The following is a 26805-nucleotide window of genomic DNA, read 5'->3' as shown; positions in this document are numbered from 1 at the left end:
CGGTTAGAAACGCCCCCCCACCCCGATGCGGCTCCCGCCGCCGCCCCGCCGGGCGCGCTGGGAAATGCGGGCGGACTGTTCCCGCGGCGAGTCACGCCGGGGACTGCGCGGATTGCTGCAATTTTAGATGAGGAGGAGGAATTTGGGGTGAGGAGGGAGAGGTGTTGTTCTGGCTGTTGCCGACTGACATGCGAGCTGCGGGGCGTTGGGTTTTCGTGCCGGCGGGATGCTGGAAGGGGGTGAAAGTCTGTGTGGGGGGAGAGGCAGCCAACTAGAAACACTGCTGCGGGAGATCATTACGACGAGATGAATGTTGCTCTGAAACGAAGCCCTGGCCCCAAAGGCCCCACGCACGTAGCTCCTGCACTTAGAGCTCCTCAACTTTCTGAGGGAGCAAAAGAAGGTGGCCCAAGCGCGCAGAAACTCAACCACTCGCAGGCTCCGAGCGGAGTAACTAGCGGCCTGCTTTGGTGAGAAGCACTCTCCAGCACGGCACTCACCGCTGGCAGCACCCAGTGCCGCTTCGCCTTTTTGTGCTGTTCATCCTCAGACATGCTGCTCTCAGGGGCTGGGTTTGTGCGTGTGACCGAAGTTTGGACGCTGCCCATGTCCATGATCCACCCGGGAGAAGGGAGTAGCCTTCGACTTCTCATCTGGAATCTGCCAAAGAACATAAACAATTCCGATTTGCTAACACAAAACGGGGCCCCCAAAGGGGGCAAGTGCTAGGTGTGTCCGTCTGCAAAAGGCAGGGTGCACGCTGATGCCTGCAGTCAAGCTGTAAAAGCCCTTTGCATTCTGGCAGGCATCTTCCAATTGCCTGTAGATTCCTTATAATTCTGCCTTCCAGATTGAACTCCTCTACAGGCCAGATAAGCTTTTTTAAAAACAGATCAATAATTTCTGAGTGAAAAAGCAAAACAGCATGTTTGCTCTGATAAAAGATGTGTTGAAACATTTTTGTTGTTTTTACACAGCTGTAGTCTCTCTTAAGATAGTTAAAGTGGAATTAAGCAAGGAGACAATCCTTAGGCAGCCAGGCGGTTTTTCAGTGTTTTACTCGGCGCTATTCAATGTTATTTAAAAATACATTTCACGAAGAAGTTTATTTTTATTCAACACTGCTTTAAAAAAATACACACCCACTGCAAATCGTCTCCTGATGTTCCTCTGGCCTGACACATTATTAGCTTAATTGTTTTGCCACACTAGCTAAAAACCAGGATTAGGTTTAAGGATTAGGACCCTGCTATGCTAAATAATGCACACATATGCATTCATGCAACAGCGCGCAGTGCTGTTCTCCTTCAGCACACAGCCATTCAGCATCCTATCGCCTTTGTGCCTACAGGCAGATGAAAGGCAAAGTAGAAACTGCCATTAGGGCCATAACTTCAGCTTCAGGAAACATGTCGTTCCAGAAAACTCCAATGGAGCCATGGTACATCACATCGGCTGAGAGTCTGCTGCACAGTGGATAGGTATCTACAGGATATGATCCATGAAGGTTTGTATGGGCTGAATTAGGGCTCCTAAGAGGTGAACACAGAGCTGTTCTTTCTCCCCCTCCCTTAACCATTTTCCCTAAAACCCTCAAAATCTGGGGTGAAATCCTGGTGCCTTGCCTTTCTTTAACTTAATTGGACAGGAGCCTGATCCAGAGTTTCCTGAGACAAAGTTGATGTTGATATTATCTCACATTTTAAACATTGGGGGTAGTCCAGTTCCTTATGCGTCACTATTGTTAGTTTCTCCTTGCCTTTTTTTTTTTAATATCCTCCAGCTTTTGCAAGTAAGTTTGGCATACACAAGTTTTGCTAAACTTTTGGCTCATAACAAAGGAAGGAAAGATTTTCAATACAAGGAAGCACCTTTGTTTTGCATGTAACTGTGGATTTATACTTGCTTTGAAATTTTCATACACTCATAAATGGACAATACTGTTCTTTTGCACTTGATGTAAGCTGCTGTTTGTATTTATGTATGTACGCATGATGGATGGCTGAGCCTTGAACAGTGTCCCAGACCTCTGTAGACCTTTGATCTGAGAGTCTAGCAACATTTGAGCTGGCTTAATAGTTAACGTTAGGATGTTGTCTTTCATTTTAGCCAGTTCTTGGAGGTGGAAAGCTGCATGACTGCAGTTAGGCCCACTTCACCTTCCATCAGTAGCTAAATTCCTAAGCAGTCAGCCAGAGCACTTCAAACCACAACCCAGCAGGGATGCTCTGTTCCTAAAAAACAGCACGCCCTAAGAGTTCAGCCTCCATTTCCCTCCATCCCTGTGCCAGCACTGATACTGGATGACCAAATTCCCTGTGCCTGTCCTGCATAATTTGGCTCCAGACTGAACTGGAAGAATACCATGCTATGATATTCTCTGTCCAATACTAGTGATAGCGCAACTCTCTCTGGAGCAGTTCTCCTTTAAGCAATTGGATCATGAAAAGAAATCAGTTGAACAATATGGCAACACACAAGCTCACTTTCTACTCATGCTGTAGCAACTGATGGCTCTTTCTCTTCTTGCCAACTACTTCATTCCTCCCTCCCTCCTTCCTCTGATCTTCTAGTACCAGTCTTTCATGGTCATTTTCTCTGTTGATAAGCAGAGTCAGATTTTTAATATGCTGCTAGCATCTGGAATCATTTACACCAGCACCTCACTCCAAATGACCCATCTCAACAACATCCCTGAAAACCTGACATGTTGCATGAAAGTCCTTCTYTTCAAGAGCACTTTCACACATTCATTCAGCCCCCTGGATTTCCCCTGCAGAAATTWCCATAGAAACAGTGATTTCAACAGCTTTCTGTTTCTAGATTCAGCCATTAGACACTGCTCTCTTGATTTAGTACAGACACCAGCATGTCATAGAAGGTATTAAATGATACACCATCAGATCATAGCGTTTAGTGAGCCTCTTCATAATAGCTACGAACTAAAACTTTTCCTTGTCCCTGTTATACTGGAATCTCTTATTAATCATCGATGGGCTTCACAAAACATTCCTGAAGTATACATACTCTTTCCGTATATATTGTTGTCTCTGGGCTGCCTAGCTACATTTGATAGCAGAAGAATATAGAGCTTTCATTTCATATCAATGTCAGGAGTGGGTGATATGGATATATAAGCTGCTTTTGTTCTTAACCATGCCTTTTTTATCAACAAATGTTTAGAATATTTAAAGGAGAAACTTGACTTGCTCGTTCCAAAGAATCATGAGTTTTGTAATATAAATTCAGCATTAGACAAAAAAAAAAAAAGAGTGAGAGAACAGCATCTTTCTACAGTATTCACTTTTCTGTAAAATTTCCCATGTTTCTTTTGATTCTTTCTGGATGCCAAAAAATCATAGCGTACCTTTGCTACACTTTAAGAGGGAATCTGAAATTTTCACATAAAGTAGCATAAGTGCATATCAGCAGTATTATTTTTTGAAGTTTTTATACAGATACACAACTATAAGTGTACCCAGCTCATAACCTTTTGCATGTCACTATACTCAAAAAACCTACAGAACATGGATATAAGATAGAAACTCTGCTTGCTTATCCACAGATAACCAAGGAAATAAAGAGTTGTTAAATCATCTACGATTGCACGCTACAGAGGAGCTGTGGGCAGCACAAACACCTTCGGAGAGACGGAATTCACAAACTGGGCTTTTGTGATTGTCTACTGAATGCCTTCTTTGCTTCAGTCTTTACTGCTCAGGCCAGCCCTCAGGAACCCCAGATCCTGGAGGCAAGAGAGAAAGTCTGGAGGAAGGAAGACTTTCCCTTGGTGGAGGAGGAGTGGGTTAGAGATCATTTAAGCAAACTTGACACCCACAAATCCATGGGCCCCTATGGGATGCACCCACGAGTGCTGAGGGAGCTGGCGGATGTTATTGCCAGGCCACTCTGCATCATCTTTGAAAGGTCATGGAGAACAGGAGAGGTGCCTGAGGACTGGAAGAAAGCCAGTGTCACCCCAGTCTTCAAAAAGGGCAAGAAGGAGGACCCAGGGAACTACAGGCCAGTCAGCCTCACCTCCATCCCTGGAAAGGTGATGGAGCAGCTCATCCTGGAGGCCATCTCCAAGCATGTGGAGGACAAGAAGGTGATCAGGAGTAGTCAGCATGGCTTCACCAAGGGGAAATCATGCTTAACTAATCTGATAGCCTTCTATGATGGAATGACTGGCTGGGTAGATGAGGGGAGAGCAGTGGATGTTGTCTACCTWGACTTCAGCAAGGCTTTTGACACTGTCTCCCATAACATCCTCATAGACAAGCTCAGGAAGTGTGGGCTGGATGAGTGGACAGTGAGGTGGATTGAGAACTGGCTGAATGGCAGAGCTCAGAGRGTTGTGATCAGTGGCACAGAGTCTAGTTGGAGGCCTGTAGCTAGCGGTGTCCCCCAGGGGTCAGTCCTGGGTCCAGTCTTGTTCAACTTCTTCATCAATGACCTGGATGAAGGGACAGAGCGCACCCTCAGCAAGTTTGCTGACGATACAAAACTGGGAGAAGTGGCTGATACGCCAGAGGGCTGTGCTGCCATTCAGAGAGACCTGGACAGGCTGGAGAGGTGGGCAGAGAGGAACCTCATGAAGTTCAACAAAGGCAAGTGCAGGGTCCTGCACCTGGGGAGGAATAACCCCCTGCACCAGTACAGGTTGGGGGTTGACCTGCTGGAAAGCAGCTCTGCGGAGAAGGACCTGGGAGTGCTGGTGGACACCAAGTTAAGCATGAGGSAGCAATGTGCCCTTGGGGCCAAGAAGGCCAATGGTATCCTGGGGTGCATCAGGAAGAGTGTTGCCAGCAGGTCGAGGGAGGTGATTCTCCCCCTCTACTCAGCCCTGGTGAGGCCCCATCTGGAGTACTGCGTCCAGTTCTGGGCTCCCCAGTACAAGAGGGATGTGGCACTACTGGAGCAAGTCCAGCGAAGGGCTACAAAGATGATTAGGGGACTGGAACATCTCTCTTATGAGGAAAGGCTGAGAGAGCTGGGCCTGTTTAGCCTGGAGAAGAGAAGGCTGAGAGGAGATCTTATCAACGTGTACAAGTATCTGAAGGGAGGGTGTTGAGAGGATGGGACCAGACTCTTTTCAGTGGTGCCCAGCAACAGGACACGAGGCAACGGGCACAAACTGAAACACAGATGCTTCCATCTGAACATGAGGAAAAACTTTTTCACTGTGAGGGTGACAGAGCACTGGAACAGGTTGCCCAGAGAGGTKGTGGAGTCTCCTTCTCTGGAGATATTCAAAACMCRCCTGGATGCAATCCTGTGCAATRTGCTCTAGGTGATCCTGCTTGAGCAGGGGAGTTGGACTAGATGATCTCCAGAGGTCCCTTCCAACCTCAGCGATTCTGTGCGATTCTGTGATTCTAATCCAGCCTTCTTAATAAAACAGGCCACATCACTTTGCCACACCACATCCTGTTTGAACCACAGCATATTTTTTAGGAAACAGAATCACTGAATACTTTAGATTTCAAGGGACCTCACTCTGCCTCTGATTTCATCTAGCTTCAACTTCTGGTTCTGCCACTCTAGATGGAAGGACCTTCTTAAGTGATTTCTGTATGGAGGAAATGACAGACTATCATCAAAGCACCCTTTAACATTCTCTTTGGAAGTTCAACAGACTTAGTTATTTTSCTCTATTCTTGAGCTAGCGACAGATCTGGAGACAGCATTCCAGTCAGCTGCTAAAAGCACGAAATACAGAAGTACTATGGCATCCCCACTTCTACTTGATATTCCTTCATTTATCCTTCCGGGGATCATGCTGTTAGTCCTTTTGACATAGCATCGCATGTGGATCACTTATTTGGTGGATATACGCGCTCTGTCACCCTCCATATTAACTACTCCCTCAATTTTTGTATCATTTGCGAGTATCTGTGATGACTGTAGGTTTCCTTCAAAGGTACCAATAAACATTTAGTGGTTGTAAGAGACTGTGAAGCTAAAGGTTAATGTCTCAAACACTCGGCAGAAGAAGAAAAGAATGTCACAATCCTAACAAGATAAGGTGGGGCTAAAAAAGAGGATCTTGCAAAGGCAGGATAGCACTTTTCTGGGGCCAACTTCCTTATTTTGGGTAACTGTCTCAAAACAAGTCTGAGACAGCATTGCATCTGTGACCCTGACAGGGAGGCAGGGACTAGCTCTCACTGGGAACCCCCCCCCCCCAACCCCTGTTTGAGAAGGTTCGAGAACAACAGACTGCACATGTGAAGTCATTAGCATACAAAGCGGGACTGGAGGTGGGGACTAGTCTATAAATAGTGCAACTCAGAGAAGCCATGTGCGCACCCACCATCCGAAGGAACCAGACATGTTGCTGGAACCCAGGGTGGTGATCCTGATCTTTCCTTTACCTCTTTCTTTCTTTCTTTCTTTTTCTTTCTTTCTTTTTTTCTCTTTCTTTCCCTCTCTCTCTTTCTCTCTCTCTCTTTCTCTCTTTCTTGTATGTCACGGGCCGTTCAGCCCTTTATAAGGTTCAAGGTTTAAACAGCTTCTGCCATAAATAAAACTCTTCAATTTATCGTTTGGTGTCATGTCACCTTAATTTAGCCCAAGGGTATTCCGAACATTGGCTGTCCCAGAGTGGGTTGTCTAAGACAGCCCTCTTGGGACCCAACAGTGGTATGCAGCCAAGAACTGACCTAAGAGGGACCTTGCTGAAAATGATCTCACTATTCCTCATTTAAAATAACATTTTGAGACATCCTGAGCTGTTTATTTAACCCATCTGCTGGCGACCAGACTGTCTCTGTATCATTCTGGTTTCTTGATTTAGTGTTGTGTGGTCAAGTCATATGCCTTGGATGTGTCTGTATGTATTGCATTAAGTGCATTACCTTTAGTAACCACACTTAATATCTTTTTTGATGCAATTACAAGCTAATGTGACAATCTATCTTCTGCCAACCCATGCTGATTGGCATTAATTACATTACCTTCCTTTAATTCATTATTGAAGCAACTCCTGTATCAGTGATTCTATTCTTTTGCCTGGAAGGGATCTTTGTCAGTTTGACAGCTCCGTAATTACCCAGGTCATCCCATTTAGGGCCAGATCCAAAACAAGACTTTGGGAAGTTTTAGGTACCTAACTGTAGAACTGCAATCTAAAAACCCCTCATTTAGTAGCTGCTTGAGGCTAAAAGCACACATTTAACCTCAAAGTTCACCATGCACTTACAATTTTGCCTCTCTGCATGCCCAGACTGTCCTGGCTGCAGCAGATAGAGGCCTAATGAGCCCTCAAGCTAAGGCTTACGTAAATCTGGTTTGTCCCAGCCAAGTCACTGTTTTCCACCTGAAAACTTAGTCTTATGAGATTCTAAGGATTTCTAATAATTGTCCAGGATACGCGAACAATGGGATGGTTTCACCAGAGCCACTGCATTAAAGATATTTGGCATTTATGGACATAGAGGGGATGAACCACACATAGGCAGCTGGTTGCCATGTACCTTGTAACAAGTTCAACACTTCCAGGATGTGCTGGTCAGTAGGGTTATAGCACTTGCCCAGCAAGTCCYGTGCAGCCTACGCCACACGACCTGCTCCACAGCAATTCCCAGCACAAACACTAACATTTCTGAAGAGCAGACAGAAATACAGCAGCTCTCAGTTGAGGCCCTCCAGAAACCTGGAAGAAAGGTGCCTGTATCACCTGTCAGGCCTGATCCAGTGCCTTCAGAATAGATCTAACACACTCAGTGAGGCCCTGCAAAGGCAGGCAAAGGGATGGGGAGGGGGTATGGCTTACCTTTTATTACATAGTCTCCTGACTCCTAGGCATTCAAAGCCACATCCTTTATCACACAGCTGAGGCGACCGGCACCCTTCATTCCTGTTGTAGTTGTGACGCTGTTCAGAAAGAAACACAAGGTTCATTAGGTCAGAAAGAGTGAGAACATGAGAAAGCTGACTGCTACAGTTTACTGGTTAAATGGTCCACCTGGGAAGGGGGAGGCCTGCAGGTTCCGATTCCAGAAATGCTTATACAATATATACGACCTAATAATTACCGGAATGGAAAGCCAAAGCTCCCATTTTACAGCAGTCTCCAGGGAAACAGTTTAAGCCCTCCTGAGGCTGAGGAGGACATAAACACCAAATATGCCACTTTCCGGGAAAGTGCTCTAGCCCTAGACCACCAGCTAAGTGGGTGGCAGTAGATGTAGTCACTGCCATGTTTTTTTAGAATAACTTTGCTCATTCTTTCTGAGGAACAACTGTAAGACATAGCTTGGAAAGAAGATTCTGGCCATGAGTACTCCATGAATGAAAATGCTTTAGTCTCATGGAGAGGTTCCAGACAGTTTCTCCCTCTCACTGTACCTGGACCCTATTTTGAGACAGATACCTAACAAACTCCATGCTTTGATGAGAAAACAGGCCTCCAAATCTGGAGCTGGGTTTCCAGGGCCAGGCACCTAAGAGTTAGGTGTTGGCAGATCCCAACTCATGTAACTGGATTAAGTGAATTAAAAAAGTAATATATAAATACTGGCACAACACTAGCTTTTATTCAGGCCCCTGGAGTGGCCCCAGTGCTGCAAAGGTTATTGACAAATCAACATAAATGGTTTAGAGAAGTCCTTGGCCAGCTAAGTTAAACAGCAGACAAGAGAACAGTTAAAACATGAATTCCTTCAGAGAGCAGCCCAGGGCACCGGGGAAGTGTACTGATGATATGTTGCTCTGAAGATGATCTGTTGCCTGCTTTTTTTTTCCCCCTGTGAGAACATCTTTACTCTCTCAGCTGCTTATGAATTGTATTTTCCAACCACACCTCTAGCCCTAGGAGAGCTATTGCTGGAGCCTTGTCTTTTTTTAAATAGTTGAAGCACACATTATCTGAATTTCTTTAGAAGGAGGGGCTGTTAAAGGGTGGGTAAAGGGTGGGTCGCAAAGCTGTACACAAGAGAAATGAACATGGTGTGAAAGAAAGTAAAATGAATGTGCACAGATGCATTCCTAGCAACAACATTTAAAATAATACAACAATAATAATTTTGTGGTTTTGGCTGAAAAACTACTCTATTTGTAAGCCTGTATTTAAAACACTTGTTATTTTTTGCAGTCTTGCTTCAGAGATTTAGCATTACTGTGTCAGGAACTAGGCTGGAATATACGTAACTTTCCACAACAGTGGAACTGACTTTAAAAATGCTCACCAGTTTTCATTGAGTTTACATCATGATTTTGAAGCATTTTTAAACAATGCGATTGACTCCCTCTGTAAGTTTAATAGCAAAATCAATGTGATCCACAAACAGCATAAGAAAAGCTGTTTCATCAGATTTGAGCAACACAGAATAGCCTCCACAAGACTCTAAATTGCACCAGTATTTATTAACCCTCAGAGAAACCAGCCACCAGTGAAATGCAAGGGCAATTTGATCTGACTTTGCCTGCCAGTGGTTCCAGTGCTGACAAACTTAATTACCTGAGCCAGAGATTTAAACCTACACAATAGCTACCTCCTTTGGGAGGTTAAACAGACTTAGTTACCCAATCAGAAGATGAAGAAAATGGTTAGACTGAGAGGAAGAGGCAGAGTTTTCCAGTGATTCGGAAATGTAAGAAAGCCTTAATCATTGTTGTTCATCCACACGTCTACAATTCCAGTAAATTCAAGAGGACTCTGGGACAGAAGATTGGAAAGAATCTCATAAGTCAGGGCTACAGCATTCATTTTATTGAGATTCTCTGGGTAACTTTGCCGGAGTTGGCAGAGCGGGAAGTGGTGCGAGAGCTCTTGTTCTGCTGCACTACACAGGCTCTGTGGGAACTGCAACCACATATTGAAGATGATCTCCAAAAGACAAGGGGAACCGTGAGGAATGTGGGAGACATCACGTGCCTGGGACAAGTAAAATCTGACCAAAATTTAGTCACTTAGCCTCTGTCACTTTGGTAACCCTGGCTCAGGTCAAATATAGTGTCTTCTACTGCAGGCAACCAGATTACACAATCCCTCCTCTAAACTGATTAAATTTTGTTTTAAAGACAGTTGTGGTGATTTCCTTTTTTACTGTGGCCAGTGAAGAGCATTTTGTTTTTGAGAGAGATCAACAGAGAGCTTAAGGGGTGAAGCAAATCATGCTGCCCATCAAAATGATGCAAATGAGATTATTTCCAGTCTTTATCTTAACAGAACTGTGGCTTGTGGCATAAAAATTTTCAGTGAAGGAAGTGTCAATTATGTTAATGAGGTAGAAGAAAGCAGAGAACTGAGTCTGGACAGCAGTCTCAATTTTGTAAAACATGAACTCCCAAATTATTTTTAATAAGTGAGTTTGCTTTTCCATGCATATGCATGCTCTCTTATCTTCTCCACTCTTCTACCACATCTCAAAACCAAATCCAAGCCTCTTATTTGAAGCCTGTCTTCACCTCTCCCACAGCATACCACTCCCTCCTGTATCTCTTAGGCCCTGTATCCTCTCCTCCCTTTATCTGCCATTGTGTCACCCCATATTTTCACTTAAAACCCCAGCTCCAAGCGTGGCTAAATGTGTCAGAGTAGGCATATCACCATGATCCTGTTATGCCACGGAGCACCAGCTCCGAGTGAGCTCAGATCCCTGTGGAAAGTTATGGCACAAGTTCCTGATTTTTACAGAAACAGAATACCTCTGATAAGCTATGATGGGTGATACCATGTCTTGCTAAAAGACAGCAGCTACTGCTCCCCCGTTGCTCAGAGGTGCACACTGGAACGCAATGGGAGCAATAGGTTGCACCAAATTCTCGTAGACATTCAAAACGTATCCTTCCCCCTTGACCCCCCAAGTGGCAATATTCTCATTTTTCAAAATAAAAGGGTCATGCTCCTGTATATCCTCCCACTCTGAATAGTGATTATATACTAAATTTGGTGAAATCCTTACAGAGAGTTACTACATTAATTTTTGCTTTTAGATATGCTCATATGTTTAAACAGAAAAAGACATGAAGAGATGGGCTGAAAGCCCATATCTGAAACACAGACACAGCTGCCAGGTCTCCGGGGCAGGGCCCGCGCGGGCAGGGCGGGCAGCGCAGGGGGCTGGCAATGGATCCTGTCAGCTCAGGGCCACAGCACCCAGAAGTTATATGGACCTCTGTGCCTATGCAGTATCCCCTGCTATGGCAATGAGCATCTCTCTCACTCAAATTGCCCCTCTCCTGCGTTGCAGGAGAAAGCCCAGGCTTTTATAGGGGAGCCTCACGTCACGTCCAGTCGAGGACCGCACGCTTTAGGAACACGGGCCTGTGTTTATATCGCATTTCCGGCTTCACAGATGCCAGAAGACCTATTGAACCTGACATTTGGAAGGGGAACGCGATACCACATCGCGGCCTGAACTCTGAACTGAACTGTGTAATGTCTTTGTGAAGGCTGAACTAGTCCAGCCACGCGTAGGAGATCGTGCCGTTGGGGGCGAAACAGAGGGGCCAGCACTCAGGAAAGGGCGCTTGTATTTACGCACACTGCCCCGCTCCCTCTCCAAAATAACTTTACAGGTAGTTAAATACAAGAGCGGGGGATTAGTGTAAGACGTCTCAGTATCACGCTTACTTCTGGGTATTTACCGTTTCTGATCCTGGAGCCTCCAAAGGGCATAAAATGTTTCCCGGGTGAAAGCCCACCCCACCCCTGGACCCCTCACGGCATGGCTGCGCCCCCCTCGTCGGCGAGGCGGACTACAAGCCCCAGCATGCCCCGCGGCGGCACCCCGCCCCCGCCAGATGCGCCGCGCACGCCCGCGCCGCCCTGGCGGGAGGCGGCGAAGCAAGGCGAAACGAGGCGAGGCGGCGGCGGTGACGGGCGCAGTGGCGGGCGCGGGCGCTATGGCGGCGGCGGCGGCGCATCGTGGCGGCGGCTCGCGCAGCGCCTATTACTTCTTCGTGCGCGACCGGCTGCCCGAGCTGCAGCGGCGCGGCCTGCCGCTGACGCGCGTGGTCGACGCCATCCCCTACTGCTCGGAGGAGTGGGCGGTGAGGGCGCCCCCGCCCCCCGGAGCCGTTGGGGAGCGCGCGCGAGGCGGGCCCCAACGGCCGCYAGGAGCCGTTGCGGACCGCCGGGCGGCTGCGGTCTAACGCGGGGAGCGGGGAGAGACGCTGCGGCGCGCGTTTGCGCCACGGGGTTTGTGGCCGTCAGCGGGTCCGTTTGGTATCGCTGTACGAGCTCAGTGAGGGGCCGGGTGTCGAAATGGTGCTTCTTGAAGAGTAAATCAACTTACTGCTCAACTATCCGGTGTTTAGTGATGCCTTAAGTGTTCAAATTGGTGACCTGAGCTACCTCAGCTGACTCTAGCTGTTCAGAAGTGACCCCACAGGCTGCTGCTCCTCAGCCACGGTGGTGGCAACATCTGGCTTGCAGGAAATGAATAGCCAGGGTAGTAGCATCCCTGACCGGCAAGAGTAGTTTCAGAAGACCACCTTCATCTGTGGTGTGGCAGTCCCAGCTTGCCCTGGTTTGAAGGTGTTTCAAATGCACACACTTCCTAGATCTTTTGAGTCAAAGCTTAGAGCTTTGTTGGAGAGAAAGCTACCAAAAATGCTTGATGTGATGTATCAGCTAGTGGCACTTCTTGCCAAGCATTGATAACTTCCTGTGAAAATGTACAATTAATTTTTTGCGTAGAATTTGTTGATTTGTGGAATATATTTGTTGTACTAGAAGGAAATAGTAAAAACTGAAACTAACAATTCACTTTCCTTCAAGTTGCTGACTGAGGAAGAAAAGATGAAATACACAGAGATGGCTCGTAAGTGGAAAGAAAATAAATTTCTTCAGAAGCCAGTGAGAGAGGTAAATGCTCAGAAAGGAACAACTTTCAGAGTAGCTAAATAAGGCAGGAAATAAGTGGTATTTGAATTTGGTCAGAAATTATGCTATAGAGGAGCACCCTGTCTTCTAGCCTGAGAAGGCTAGTTAATTTCTGCTTTTTTTACTTCTGAATAGTCCAGATGCACTGTCCTCACTTAAATATTCTTTGTTGGTAGTGCAGAACTGTTAAGCCTTTTCAAACAGTGTAAACTTACAGTTTATATGTTCTAATTTGTTTTGCAACTAAACTTAAATTGAGAAGAAATGTTTCTTTACATACTCTGTTACATTTTTGGCTTTTTTGCCAGGTCTTATTTACTATAGTCTTTGAGATAAAGCTGATCTGTAATATTGAAAATATTAAACTGTTGTTTTGGTATTGAACTCTGAAAATTATGGCTGCTGCTTTAGCTCTCCATGTAGTTACCAAATTTAAACAGAAAATTGTTCCAGTTTGATTGAAGATGAGAATATTATACACTATTTTAAACCAGTGCACCTTGTTCTTTTGGACTCTGTTTTACCAAGTAAAATATAGTTCTTTTATTTCRGCAGCTTAGTTTTAAGTTTAACAGTATTTTGCAATGACTCGCTTCTACTGATTTTTACTTATAATCCTGTAAATTGATGAGACTTCCAGTCACAGTTTCATGTTACTTTTGCTTTGTGGATGTCCTCAGTTGAAAGTTGTTCTTGTCTGACTCCCTGAAACCATGCCTTGTAAGCAGCTGATTTGGCATTCTTGAATGGATATATCCTGTAACARGTCACTGAAATGTTGCAACCTACGAAAAAAACCCAACCAAACAAATTATAACCTGCCATTATTTTTAGACTGGTTTGATTGTGGGATTTTGCCCTCCACCATAACGTTACTATTCTCTCCACAATGTGGAAGAAAGTAGATATATTAAAGTGAATGTGGCTGAGGTCAGAAATAATGCTAAACAGATCCCTTCTATTATTTACTGTTATGAAAACTTTTTTTTATCCCCCTCTGCCAGCATTGCCCTGAAACGTAGTTTGCTTTGGAGTTTGCATTATGTAAGGTGTCAGAAAGCTTATTTTATTTTGGTCTTGGTTGGCAGTGTAAAAATTTTTGTGTCAAAACAAAGAGCCTGATTCAGTAAATGGATAATACTGCACTTCTTTTTTCATAGTTTTTCATCCCATATTATTGGATGCTAGCTATAAACTGCCAAATTGTTTACTTGCTTACTTGCATGGGATTAATTCCTAGTTTTACAGTAAATAGTTAAAAGTAACTATCATCAGACTTTGACTAGCAAAGGAGGTCATCCAGCGTTAGCACATCTAGGAGGCTATTGACAGTATAGATCTTGAATGATTGAATTCTGTAAGTCTACCAGGTTTCTAGGCAAATGGCCCAAGTCATCCTGTCCTCTTCAAAGCTTATTGTTCATACATGGGTTTGCAATGTTTTGCTTAATGGGTGTATGAGCCCCTTTTACCTGCTCTGCACCAGAGCAATTTGATGTCTTTCTTGAGTCTATCAGCTTTCATTAATGCCATTCCTAGTCAAAGACAAATAATGCATGTGCCAATCTTTTTCATCAAGTTTATGTAAACATTTTGAAATTCCAGTTTGAAAAGTTCTTAGCATGTGACAAGTGGTTGAACCTAACACAATCATGACTTTTTTATATTTTCATTACTYTTCAGAAATTTAGCTGTAGTTCTTCCCAGTTGCCCTGAGTTGACCTAGATAGTAGGATATCTGTTTCTTTTTGTTAGAAGAGAAAACTTACATTCCCAGTCTGCAGGTACACAGGCACTTGTTTATAAAGTGCAGACTCGTTCCACATAACCATAACTAGTAGTAGATGTCATATAATTCTCTTAAGGAAGTGAAGGGCTTTATTGGGAGTTAGTAGACTATTTTGATTTTTAACTTTCTCATCTTTTCCAGATGTGTAATCTGGCTCATCCAGTTCCTGCTTGTCCGACCACAAAGACACCCAGAAGTACTTCTCTTCCAGATGCCTGTGCTATATCTTGGAAGAATGACCAGGGTACAGTAACCTTAAAGCAGTTGATCCTGGTAGATAAAATCTTGACCTTTATAGATATCCTCAATGGCATCTGTACAAAGGCTGCTCTTCTACTCTTACTTCTGTGGTTTACAAGGCCTAATCCAAGTTCTGGATTAAAGAATGCTTGTACCAAGTTTAAAGAGTGAGGAGTTGTTAGATGTCAAACTTTGTTTTGTCTAACAGCTACACTACTCAATGACATGACCTCTTTGGAGAATGAGAGGGGAATATTTGCTTGGTCAGTGCTTTTATAACATACTGCCTAGCTTGCTTATTGAAAGGACTCTTGAAAACTAATCCTTTCCTATCTGTACTCTCCCTTCAAATGGATGTTTTGACTAGAATTGAGTAATGAACACATCTGTAATTGTTTCCCCAGTGAACGACATTTTATTCTGAAAAATGATAAATGGTAGTGCTTACAAGCTAAGTCAAGCAGCCAGTTAATATAAGCTATATCTGTGCTGTGCATTTAGTTAAGTCTCAGTTCAAGCCTTTGGCCTAACAAGCCTCTTGAACTGTTTTCATGTTGTCGTAATTAGGGAGAGACAGGAAGGAGTAGCTCCATAAATAGTGTAACAGTTAGCTTCCTCCATGCCAGAATCCATGCTCCCCCTGTCATGATGCAAATTTGGTCAGATCGATCATAATGGCTTAGGCTGATGCAACTGATCTTTCAACTGAGCAAGAGGGCTGATGGTATGGTGGAACTGAGATGCATTTTATGATGCTGCTTCTTCATATTTCTCAGCAAAGTTCCTGTATGGTTCCCCATGACTATACCCATTTTTATAAGAAAAGTGGTTTGAACGCATGTAGGAGGGGTGTCTCTCTTATGGCCCTGCAGCCTGTAGAGATTTCAAGATTCACATAAGAGAGCACTAGAATTCAAACTTAGGACAACTAGTAATGGATGACATAAAATCTGGCCTTCAGCATCATTTCTGTGTAGAAATAGATATGCATCTCTACATATATACTAGACCAAGATTTTTCTGATGAGGGGCAGAACTTAAGGGTAAGGATTAAATAATTACTTTAAACTTCAGTGAGAACATTATGTGACATTTGTGAATAGAAGCATTAGATGTATTTTAAAGTCAGTATTTTTCATAGTTTGGATTTTTAATAAATGTAAAAGTTATTTCTTAATGCCTTGGGTTTGCCTTGGGTATTCTTGCTTTCCTCTTTGGGAGCCCATTTAGTGGAGGTGAAGTGATCCCTTAAATTACTAGATGACTTCTCATCTCCTCTTACAGCATAAGATTACCAGCTCATTTTACTTCTGTAAATTACTGAATTGAGCTTGTGAGGCCGCTTTGTAGTTACTGATGTCTTTTCTAGCCTCATTTTCCTAAAGGGCAGAGAATACTATTATAAAAAGGAACAGTAGCTCTTGATGGCTTTCAGGCCTCTTATGGGTTTTAGTGGGTTTTTTTGTTTTTATTTTTTTTTGTCTTAGTATCTGCACACAATATCATCTGGACTTAGTTAAGTGGAAGGGACCTTGGTATTGGGATTGCCAATGTGGCCAACCCTTGCACAAGTACTGGCTGCCTTGACCTCTCACATGTCTTTATCTGTGCACTTTACTTGGTCATTGCTCTACTTCACTAACTTACATGGTCAAGCGCACTGAAGCTTTCACTGGATAGGATGAGGCAGCGTAGCTTGCTGTAACCTCTAGTGGCTCTTCTGAAAAAAGCTTCTTCTTTCAGCTGTGRTTGCAGACATCATCTACTTCTTGAACATTTACAGCCATGGCGAGCTGCTGTCTCACTGTGAGCAGCGCTTCCTTCCGTGTGAGATTGGCTGTGTCAAGTACTCCCTAAAGGAAGGCATAATGGCTGACTTCCATCGCTTCATAGATCCTGGTGAGCCCCAAGGAAGGGAAGAAAAGAAATAGTTCAACTTGCTCTGGGGTGAGAGGGAGACTTTGTACTGTCACTTACTGCTGCCCAGTTCAGACTTCTGGTAGTAAGACAATTTTGTTTCTTTGACTATAAGTGGTTGGGCTTCTACTTAAAACATTTGAGTAGTGKTTTTTTCTGTTTGTTTTTGAAGAAATGTGCTGAAGTGTCAGAACTGTATGAGGGTAGAATAAATCCAGAAAGAAGGACTTTGCCATCAAATATGAAACATGAACATCTAATGTGCACTTGTCTTGATTGGATGTAAACACAAAAATTATACAATATGCTTTGTTTATGCAAATTCAAATATAACTGAAAATAACTTTCTCAAAGAGTCGTGGCACTTGTGCAAGGTCATAAGGATAGATAAATCTGCTCCTTTCAGTACATCAAACTATGGTGTGTAGTGTTCAGAGTTAAGGATCAGTCATTATGTGTTGGGTGATGTTTTTTTTCTTTTGTTTTTTTTTCCCTTGCTCTTCTGCAGAAGTACCACCACGTGGTTTTCGGTACCACTGCCAGGCTGCAAGTGAGTATCAATGGGGGAAAAAGAATAGGATGCAAGGGTGTACAGTTTCTTAGACTGAGCTTAACTCATCTGTATCCAAATGTTTTGCAAGTCCCTCTAGTTTCTCCTTCTGGAAACTTCATCTCAAGTTTTGAAGAGAAAGGAGTGACAGCAGCTCGTCACACAGTCTCTTTGAATGTTTCTTAAAGCTACAAATGTCAGAGGACTTCGCCCAAAATTTTTTGTCGATGACAGAGTTGTTTGTATTCTGCCTTCCTATTTTACTTTGCAAGTAACTGCAGTATTTTCTTCTTAAATGAGACAACTTTATATGGCTTTAGATGTTTTCAAGCCCATCTGAACAGGGCGCCCTTGCGTTGATGGCAAGTCTTTGTATGTATATCTTCAGCATGAAGGTTCTAATACRTAATAGAATAACTCAAAGACACTAGTTTGTATTTAAAAGTTTGAATCTTTTGCAGCAGTACAGATAACAACAAAGTTAAAGTATTTATACCACTGTTGTGTCTGGCATGGCCTGCCTTTTTGCCATTGTGACTCTTAAGTAGTATTTATAGAGTCCAATTCGTTCCTATTAGTAGACTTCCTGTCCTTGTGTACAGGAGGAACTGACTTGGCCCCTGTTTTCCTCTGCCAAATATTTAGATAATGGCCTTTTAAAAGGAGGGTATGTATGTGTCTGCTCACAGCCCAGACCCACTAGCCTTTTGCGCATGGAAGCAAGGTTTTGATAACTTAGTCACAGATATTGCCTATAGAGAACAAGAGGGGAACTTTGTGTGTGTGCACGTATGTGTATATGGGAAGATATAAAGGAGGTGGAATTGTATCTTTTAAGGAAACAGGACTTCTTGTAACTTTTTTTTTTTCCCCCTTCTATCTTCGTTAGGTGATAACACTCATAAGATCCCTATATCTGGATTTGAGCTGTCACGTGCTCGTTACCCAGTTGTCTTACGTGAACTTCTTGCCTTTGTCCAGCCAGCTGGAGGTGTTTGGCCTCGTTTTTACTGCAGGGTATGATCAAGGTCAAAGTAAGGGGCTCTAAATCAAAACCTCAAATTTCACTTCCATGGGATAACTAAGGAGACACCACTGTAAAAACTTATGTGTAAACGAGTGGAAAATAGACATCCTATTCAAAATTTTCGTTTTTCATAGTTTCATTGCAGGAAGGAGTGGCCCTGTTTAAAAAGTTGGGGAATTTAATCTCTCATTAGCAATTCGGACTTCTTTCAGTAACCAAAAGTGACAGGGAGTCTGAATTAAAAAAAAAAAAAAAAAAAACTTCCTTTTTTTTCTTCAACTAGGAAAGGAAACTAATGTTTTTATATAGCAGAGACTCAATTTTCTGCTTTCTTTCACCTCTGGCTTTAGTCTGTTAATAAACACAATCAACATCATGTTGTGGAGTCTCCATCCTTGGAGATGCTCAAAACCTGACTGGACAAGATCCTGGGCAACCTGCTCTAGCTGACCCTGCTTGAGCATGGGGTTTGGACCAGATGATCTCCAGAAGTGCCTTCCAACTCCAACTATTCTGTGATTCTGTAACATATCACCTGGTCTTTGACATTGTTTTGACTTAGGTTAAAGGCTTTTAAGATTGTACTTAAATTGATTGTGCTGAATAATATTCGAGCAATCCTACTTTTCTAAGAGGTCTTTTTACCTTTTTGTGGAAAACAGGCTTTGACTTTTTCCCCGTGAGAATACTGTACATCTTATTTTTGCTCAAGTTTCACTGAGTTGCCAATGAGCAAAATAAGATACTAGGATTCAGAGGAGTTAAAGATTTTTGAGAACTATGTTATGTTTTGATTCCATTCAAGCTAATGTTAATCCATAGAGGGAAGGGGTGTGAAATCTTGAGCTCCACACATAAATACAGGGCTATGAAGAAATGTGCATGGAAAAAATATCCTCTAGCATTTAGTGGAGACATCGGTAATATGGGTTAACCTTTAACCTGTTCCCAGACATCTAGTTCAGAATGTTTCCTGGAGGTTGGTTGGAATAGTGCCATGGAATTTGATTCCTCTTCAAGGTAATTTCTAGGAAGAATGGGATTGAGTATACAGAAACATTAAGTTTAGATTTGGAGGTGACTTTTTCAGACATAATCAGTAAGAGGTCTTGCAGATGTCAGAGTACGTATAAACTTCTTGAATGTGACCGAAACTTTCTTTTTCTCTAGTGCGATGACAGATACCGAATCAACTGGTGCCTCAGACGAATGGCTAGCATATCAGGTGAGAAATCGATGATTTTTGGCATTTGTTTTCTGAAGAAAAAAGCTTATGAAATTTCAGATAGCTGTATTTGTCAGAAGGATTTTGTGTCTCAAAGATTTATGCAAGTTTCATAAAAGCTGGTACTGGTAGCTAAAACTGCTTTGTGTGTGTCTCTCTTTCTCCTCCCCTCACTCCTCCCCCCCCCAAAAAAAAAAAAATCAGTGACAGTACACAGCTACATGRTCAGTCAGCTAACCAGCTAGTGAGTGCATCCATAGTTTAAACAGCATACACTGTTTCTTGCTCAGCCAGTTAAAGGTGCATTGGAGGCAGTGAGATTACTGTGAAGGTAGGTTTATGGTAACAGATGGGAAAACTAAAGGCTTCTGAGGAAAGAAAGCCCATAGGTAGGATGCAAAATTACTGCAGTGGAGAAAATTATGGGACTATTGGACACGCACTGTTAGGAAGCCGAGTGTTTTTAGTATTACTGATAGAACAAGTTATTGAGGTTTACAAGAGCTTTGAGGCTCTGGTAAGAGGCTGGGCAGTGACTACGGAGTAGCTGAGAAATAGGCAAACGTTCTATTCAGCTGACTTTTTAGTTCTTCTCCTGGCCTTGACTTCCTCTGAACTGTAGGCATTGAGAGCCATCTGGAGCTTCTTAATGTAGAAGACCTGATAGTAGAACTGTACTGGAAGAAATATCAAAAGGAGCCATCCAAGACTTGGGTGTGTAAAGAATTAGATGTCTTCCTGTGGGATTACTCCAGTAATACCAGGTATGTTGGGTTCTTCTTTGTGGAAATGTGTATTAGCCTGACATCTCTTTGTGCACTACATACATACAGCTTGTTCTCTGTTAGACAGGATTCCTCAGCAAACCTTCTAAACAGAAATACTTCCTATCACAGCATGAGTACAACTGGAAATGCAGAATACTATCTTTCCCCAAAAGGAATATGAAGATAGATGGCTTTTAATGCTGAGTCTAGGGCCTAATTTAAAGGAGAAAAAAAGGGAATAAATTACAGGATGGTATTTAACTGGAAATAATTAGAAGTAAGGAGATTGACTYTCTCAGAAATGTAATTTGGATGTGAAGCTGGCTGTTACTGTACATCAAATGCCTCATGCTGCTGCTGTGATGAGGGACTAGGTATGTTTGCCAGTGGTAGCAATCAAATTCTCAAGCATAAGAAATAAACTAGACCTTACCTTTCTTTTTTTTTTCTTTTTTTTTTTTTCACCCTTCTTGCATCAATCTTCATGTACCTTCGGTACTTTGTTTACTTTCTAGCGTTTTTTGTGTTTTTTTTCCCTATGTGCCTTACATGGTAAAGCTTTTTTCCACTTACAGTTCCTTATTTGTTTGTACAGTGTTGCTGTATATATTGCCTGTGGTGTTGCAGGGAAGTACTTAGTGTTGATGCAGTTAACTTAAAAACATTTTAACTTTTCCTCTGCTGTTGTTTTAAGTAAGAACCAAAAATTTCATCTTAAAGTTTGAATCTTTTTAAGAAAACGATTGTTCTTGAAAGTCTACTTACACTGTGGATTTTGAGACCACTTGGGATAGTCAGTGTTACTTTTTCCTTGTATAATCAGGCAGTTTTCCATTTTCATGAATATCTTCACACTAGAGGGAGACCTTAACAAGAATGGGAAAATGTACTTTAAAACACAAATTTGCAGAGGAGAATGGTGATGCTTATAGTAGGAGGAGCTACTTTACGTTAGTGTGAGACTTGAAATTGTTATCTGTAAATTCCATTTCTCACATAGGATTCTCTTTTCTCCCCTTTCTGGCCACTGCAGCAGAATGTTTCTTAAGTAGAGCTCTTACCTCTATCTGAGTCACCTAGATTTGAGTTATTTGTACACTGTTTCTCTGTGAAATTTTAAAAACATACTATATGGTCACAGAGACAAGAAATCTTTAATGCTTGCTCCTAGTCTTTCTTACTAGGCCAGCTGTTCATGCTGATTAAAGATGCAGATGTTTCTATAACAAACCTGAACTTCATTCCATGTAGGTGCAAGTGGCATGAAGAGAATGATATACTTTTCTGTGCTTTGGCATCCTGTAAGAAAATTGCGTGAGTATTGCAAAGGAGCTATCACCAGTATGATGACTTATTTTTTTGCATTTTTGGCTCTGGCTTCTCTGACTTCTTTGAGCTGCGTAGCTCTAAATCCTGAGTTTTATTTATTCCTTCTACCTCCAGGGCTTTGTTTTCTATTTGTAGCTTTAATTTTTGTTTGTTTGGCTTAACGGCACGCTGTAAGCAGCAGCAGCTAATGTAATGTAATGTCCATCTTGGTTTGTAGTCATCCTTTCACTACCTCCACTCAACCCTGGAGTGTTGAGAGAAATGTTATTTATGCAAGAATTTCACTGTTTTGTTCAGAGGTTTAGTATACCTGTATTTGGTGGCAAATCTCAGTATATTCCAGTCCATCTCTACTTTGGAAATTTTTATACTGTTTTACATACAGTGTAGATTCATACTTTCTGTAATCTTTTGGATGGGAGGGAAGGGAAAGTAAGTAGTTTGGAAATGGGGAAATGCCATTTAAGATTTCAGTCAGTCATAGCAACACTATTTGAGAGAAATAATAATGAACAGTCTTTCATTCAAAAAATTCTGCTATGTTCTTCTATGCCTTGCTGTTGCTTTCCACACCTTTAAGTGGTTGCATTTCATAGTGTGGGGAAGCAATTGTTTTAACTTCATATGTAGTTGCAGAGTAGACTGCTGCTTTTGGAATGATGCTGTGAAACTGTCTAGTTGTTAGGATAATGTCCTTCTGCCCTCTGTCATCTTCTCTAAGCATCTCAGTCTGTGATTCCTTGTTTTTGCCAGTTGAAGAACTAAAAATACTCTGCCTCTGTACATGAGCCATAAAGTACAGTCCTCTTAACAAAACTTCTTTCTTGCTTCTCCCCCCCCACCCTGCTTTGATCAAGTTATTGTATCAGTAAATCTTTAGCTAGTGTGTACGGAGTCTCACTGACAGCAGCTCACCTACCTCTTGAAGACTGTGATTCCCATGACAGCACAAATGCCAAGATAGTAGTACTGGATGCTGGACGTTTCCAGGTCAGATTCTTTAAATCAGTATACTGTATTATTTCTAGCTAACCCAAGCATTCTGAACAGAGCAAACTTGCCAATTTCAAGTTAGCCATTTTCTCTTTGGATGTTATTTTTTGAGGTGTGCTAGGTAGACTGATAAAAATAATCACTACCTGCATTATTTCTTTTAAATTTGCTTCAGGTCGTGATTTCACTCTTCTGTGACCGTAGAGTCCTGCTCTAGTGCTGCCTCTGAAATAATCAGTGAGGACTAATTCAAGTCTAATGCGTTTACAAGAAGTCAGTCAATATTAAATGTGGTGATCTTTGACCTTAACTCATAGCTATCATGAGTAGTTGTGGTGCCTACTGTGCTTTAGAAGACGCAGCTGTTATTTTGAGTGTTTATTTCTTCATACAGAAAATGAAGGCTAAGAGTTCTGGATGTGACAGCCACTTCATTTCTCCAAGTCAAGATCAAGGATTTGTCCCTTCTGCTTGTGAGTCAGACTTTCACATTTGGAAAGGGAAAGAGAGTATTTAAACTTTATCCCATGACTGTACTGCTACTTTTTCAGATTTCTGAGCTCAGGTGTCCTCTGTTACTGCCAGAAAGCTTGAACAGCTCTGTGTGAGCTGAGCTTATTCCTGTATACAGTTACAAATTTAATTGAATATCCAAAGACTTAAACATATAGAACTATCCTTATGGTCAAAAAAAGTCTCTCCGAACTTAGTTTTTCTTACAAATGTTGTTATCTGATTTCTGCCCCCCTATTTTTCTGTTACATGGAGAAGTCTTTTTCATATGTTTATATGCACTTTGAGGCAGCGTCTTCTTTAAAACAGTTTATTTGCTGTTCAGTCATTATATGTGCACACTCAGTTGGTACTTGTTGCAAGTATTCTGTTACAATTCAGTTTATAAACTGCTCATTTAAAGTCTTCCTTTTGGAGCTAAAATGTTTTTAATAGAGGGCACACAACCTCAATTCATCTGGGAAATTCATAGCTAATCTTCTGAGAAGAAGAGAAATAAGTTTGCTAGACAAATAACTGGAAGAATTCTGAATTTGCAGCTTATTTTCCTGCATTAAAATACATGTCATCTTATATCTGAAACTGTTGCAACTATAAGTCATGAGATCTTAAATGGACTTGGTGTTTATGGATGACAAAACTCCTGCCTCTGACTTTTTGTATTAGAGTCTACTGAATATATTCAGCTTCAAAACATATGAAAGACAATTCCATTAATTTATGCAGACTTTAAAGGCTGATTTGATATGCCAAATGTATTTAATTTAATAGGTGGTTCTCCCTGTGGTGTGAAGACTCCTCCTTATGGAACGAGTACCATGCGAGGAAGAGGAATTACTCGATTGCTGAAAAGTGCACCTCATCTAACTGACTCCTTCAGTAATTGAAAGTCCACTCTACATCCAGGACAGATGTATGTTCTGTTTTTTTCTTGTCTCTTTAGGATAACCAGCAGTTTCTCCAGACTGCATTTTTTCATCTTATGTGCAACCCTTAACAGCTCAAGTCCTTGTTAGAATGATAAAACTATTGACTGGACTTAAATAAGAAGAAAATCTTGGTTTCTGTCTACAAGAAGACTTATTTTGAAGGGACCTGGCAATTGCGTCCTCTCTTTAAAAGTAAATACCATCTTAGTTCTGTTTCTTAGTGTTTGGAGCAGAAACGTAAGATCAAATAGTCAATACCATTGGATTGGAAGAATTGTTTAAAGACGTGTGCCACTAAAGAAGCGGTCTTTAATAATCTCCATCCCTTCTTCTGTATGTGGACAGTAGAATTTCAGTGCATAACAGTCCCTCTCCAAAAAATCAGTGGGAGGGAGCAGTGGAGCTTTGAAAGGCTGCACTAGGGGAATTAGAAACCTGGTAGTCTCAAAGAATTGCCAATAATCTGTCTCTTCTACCCATTAAGAATTTGAGTAYTCATTCAAGGCAAAAAAGCGGACATTCTATGAAATGTCTTGGAAAAATGTGGTGGCAGTTTTATCCATCTGTTAATGTTCTTTTGGAGACATAGACTATGTATCAGGAACAAGCACAATATGGATATTGTTTTTTTTTTTTTCCTTTGCATCATTTCTGCATTTAAATTATGTCCCTCAAACTTAAACTCTTGAGAGTCTGAAGATGTTTTTGTTTGTTTTTAAAGGAATTTCAAAACCAAATGGGTATAGTAGTCTGCAGGTATACTTTCCACAAGTTTATTAGGACTGGGGCAGATACCAGTCATAATTATTTGAGGGAACATAGAAACTGGGAGACTGTCTGACATGTTACTGGAAAGTTAGCTTTTTCATCTTATGGAAATAAAAGTCTTAAGACTAGCTTTCCAAAAAGTTTTGTTATCTGAGCCTCCTCCTTAAATGCTGTATCTTTAGGTATATGGTTCTAGGAAATAAGAGCTTATTTTCCAAGCTGTTCCTACATTTTATTCCAACTGAAGTCCAGTTGTGAGATACTATTTCCATAGCAACTAACTGTGAGATGAAGTTGATTTTCTTCCTTGTAAGAAGTAAAACTACAAATAAGGTAGTTCGTTATTTTGAATAATAAAAAAAATCAAAATAGAAGGTCAGCATATGTGTGAATAAACTTGAGCACACTGACCAACATATTAAAAAAGGCCAGTTGCCGATTTGGTTGGAAATCTGTTTCAGTTGCTGTAAGGCTGTTATGAGGTTCTTCTTCCAGTTCAGCAGGGTCACTGAATCATTTTGATGCCTCATATGTAACAGTTTGCTTATTTGATTGAATTTTCTTGCATGATTCTGTATTTTGTTCCATTGAGGCCATTGTTCTACCTGGTAGGCTTCACTAGATAAGAGAGTATAAACTTCTGAGACTAAAGTCTCAAATGAAGCATATGGAAACATTTTAACAGGATTAGAGTCACTTAGGAGTGGTAAAGACTTCTCTACAAGTGGAAGAGGGTTGCTCTAGTTTTAAGTTTCTTAACTGACAACATTTCAGAATGTACAGAACTGTAATCATTGACTTATTTTCAGAAGTCAGTGTTGTAATAAATGTTTCATGTTTCAGTTCTTATGTAGAAGAAAATACATTATCCCTAAAATATGTATTTGGTGTCAGAGTAAGTACACAAACCTAAGAATATTTGTTACTATGCTTAAGTCATTGTATAACTTCAAGATTGAGATAAAAAGTGTGACCAAAAATGGAGAAATTGAGTTAAGGTTCCATGGTGTATCTATACCTCGTCACCTGTACCTTAAAATAGTATGCATGTTTTATAAGATCTAGCTACATGCTGCAGGTAGGCTGCAAGTAGAGCAATAACCATCTTACTGTAATAGCCAACATCCTGAGGTGTTATTGTAATGAAAACTGAAATGTATCTAATGAGAACACTAACCAGTAGTGTGTACACTAACTAGATGTAGCCCATTTAATACTATTATACTACATACGTTAAGTGGAACCCTACTAGCTGTTGGAGGATGATAGGAACTGATCTCATTTTGGACCTTTACTTTCCTTGCTGTTGTGCAGTTTGAAACTTCAACTTTAATTTCTTGAAAAGGAAAGTGTTTAGTAAACATGGTACAGTAATGCTTCTCTCCTTTAAAGGAAAAGTAAAAATGAAGGAAAGATGTTCCTTGCAGCCTAAGCACGCTTTAAGTGCACGAAGTACTACTTGTAAGGCACAGACTGTAGGTCAAAATAAGAACAAAGTAACAGATCCATGTGAATTCTCTCCACTTGCATAATAAAATTCTTGAAGGGAAATAAATCAGGTAGTTGAAAATTAGTTCTTGAGCAGAGTTTGAGTGTTGCAGCCTGGGAGCTTTAAGCATGTACTTTCCACATGGTAAAAATAAGGGTAATTTAATACTCTCTGCTTATGGATGTAYAGCTATGATACAAATTGAACTATCTACAGAAGAGGTTTTTGTAAACAAGGCGTTTAACTGATTCAGTCAGACCTGACTCAATGCCCTCATATTATTGTGGGTTGCACAGTCCAGTGACATTAATGGGTAAAAGTCATCCCGGTTTTGCACACGCATTACAAAGTTACAAGTTTGTTGTTGTACAAGCAACCAGACAGACTGTTGAATTGTGTGTTACTACTTTCTAGGATGGATGTTTTGGCTAAGT

At 41.7% G+C, this 26805-nt stretch overlaps 1 protein-coding gene across 1 annotated transcript; it reads left to right on the top strand.

The window, feature by feature from the left end:
- Positions 1-11853: 11853 nt before the first annotated feature.
- MAEL (maelstrom spermatogenic transposon silencer) lies at positions 11854-25874 on the top strand. The gene is made up of 12 exons (XM_026083421.1): positions 11854-12000; positions 12731-12817; positions 14766-14868; positions 16608-16763; positions 17290-17331; positions 18221-18348; positions 19529-19583; positions 20206-20347; positions 21602-21664; positions 22537-22669; positions 23067-23145; positions 23957-25874. Exons 1-12 carry the CDS (start codon positions 11854-11856, stop codon positions 24070-24072), a joined length of 1251 nt encoding a protein of 416 aa, XP_025939206.1. The 3' UTR covers positions 24073-25874.
- The last annotated feature ends 931 nt before the right edge of the window (positions 25875-26805 follow it).

The sequence above is a fragment of the Apteryx rowi genome, unplaced genomic scaffold (genome assembly GCF_003343035.1).
Source record: "Apteryx rowi isolate R43461 unplaced genomic scaffold, aptRow1 scaffold_60, whole genome shotgun sequence".
Classification (NCBI taxonomy): Eukaryota; Metazoa; Chordata; class Aves; order Apterygiformes; family Apterygidae; genus Apteryx; species Apteryx rowi.
The sequence above is the reverse complement of the archived record's forward strand: the minus strand, read 5'-3'. Positions and strand labels throughout refer to the sequence as shown.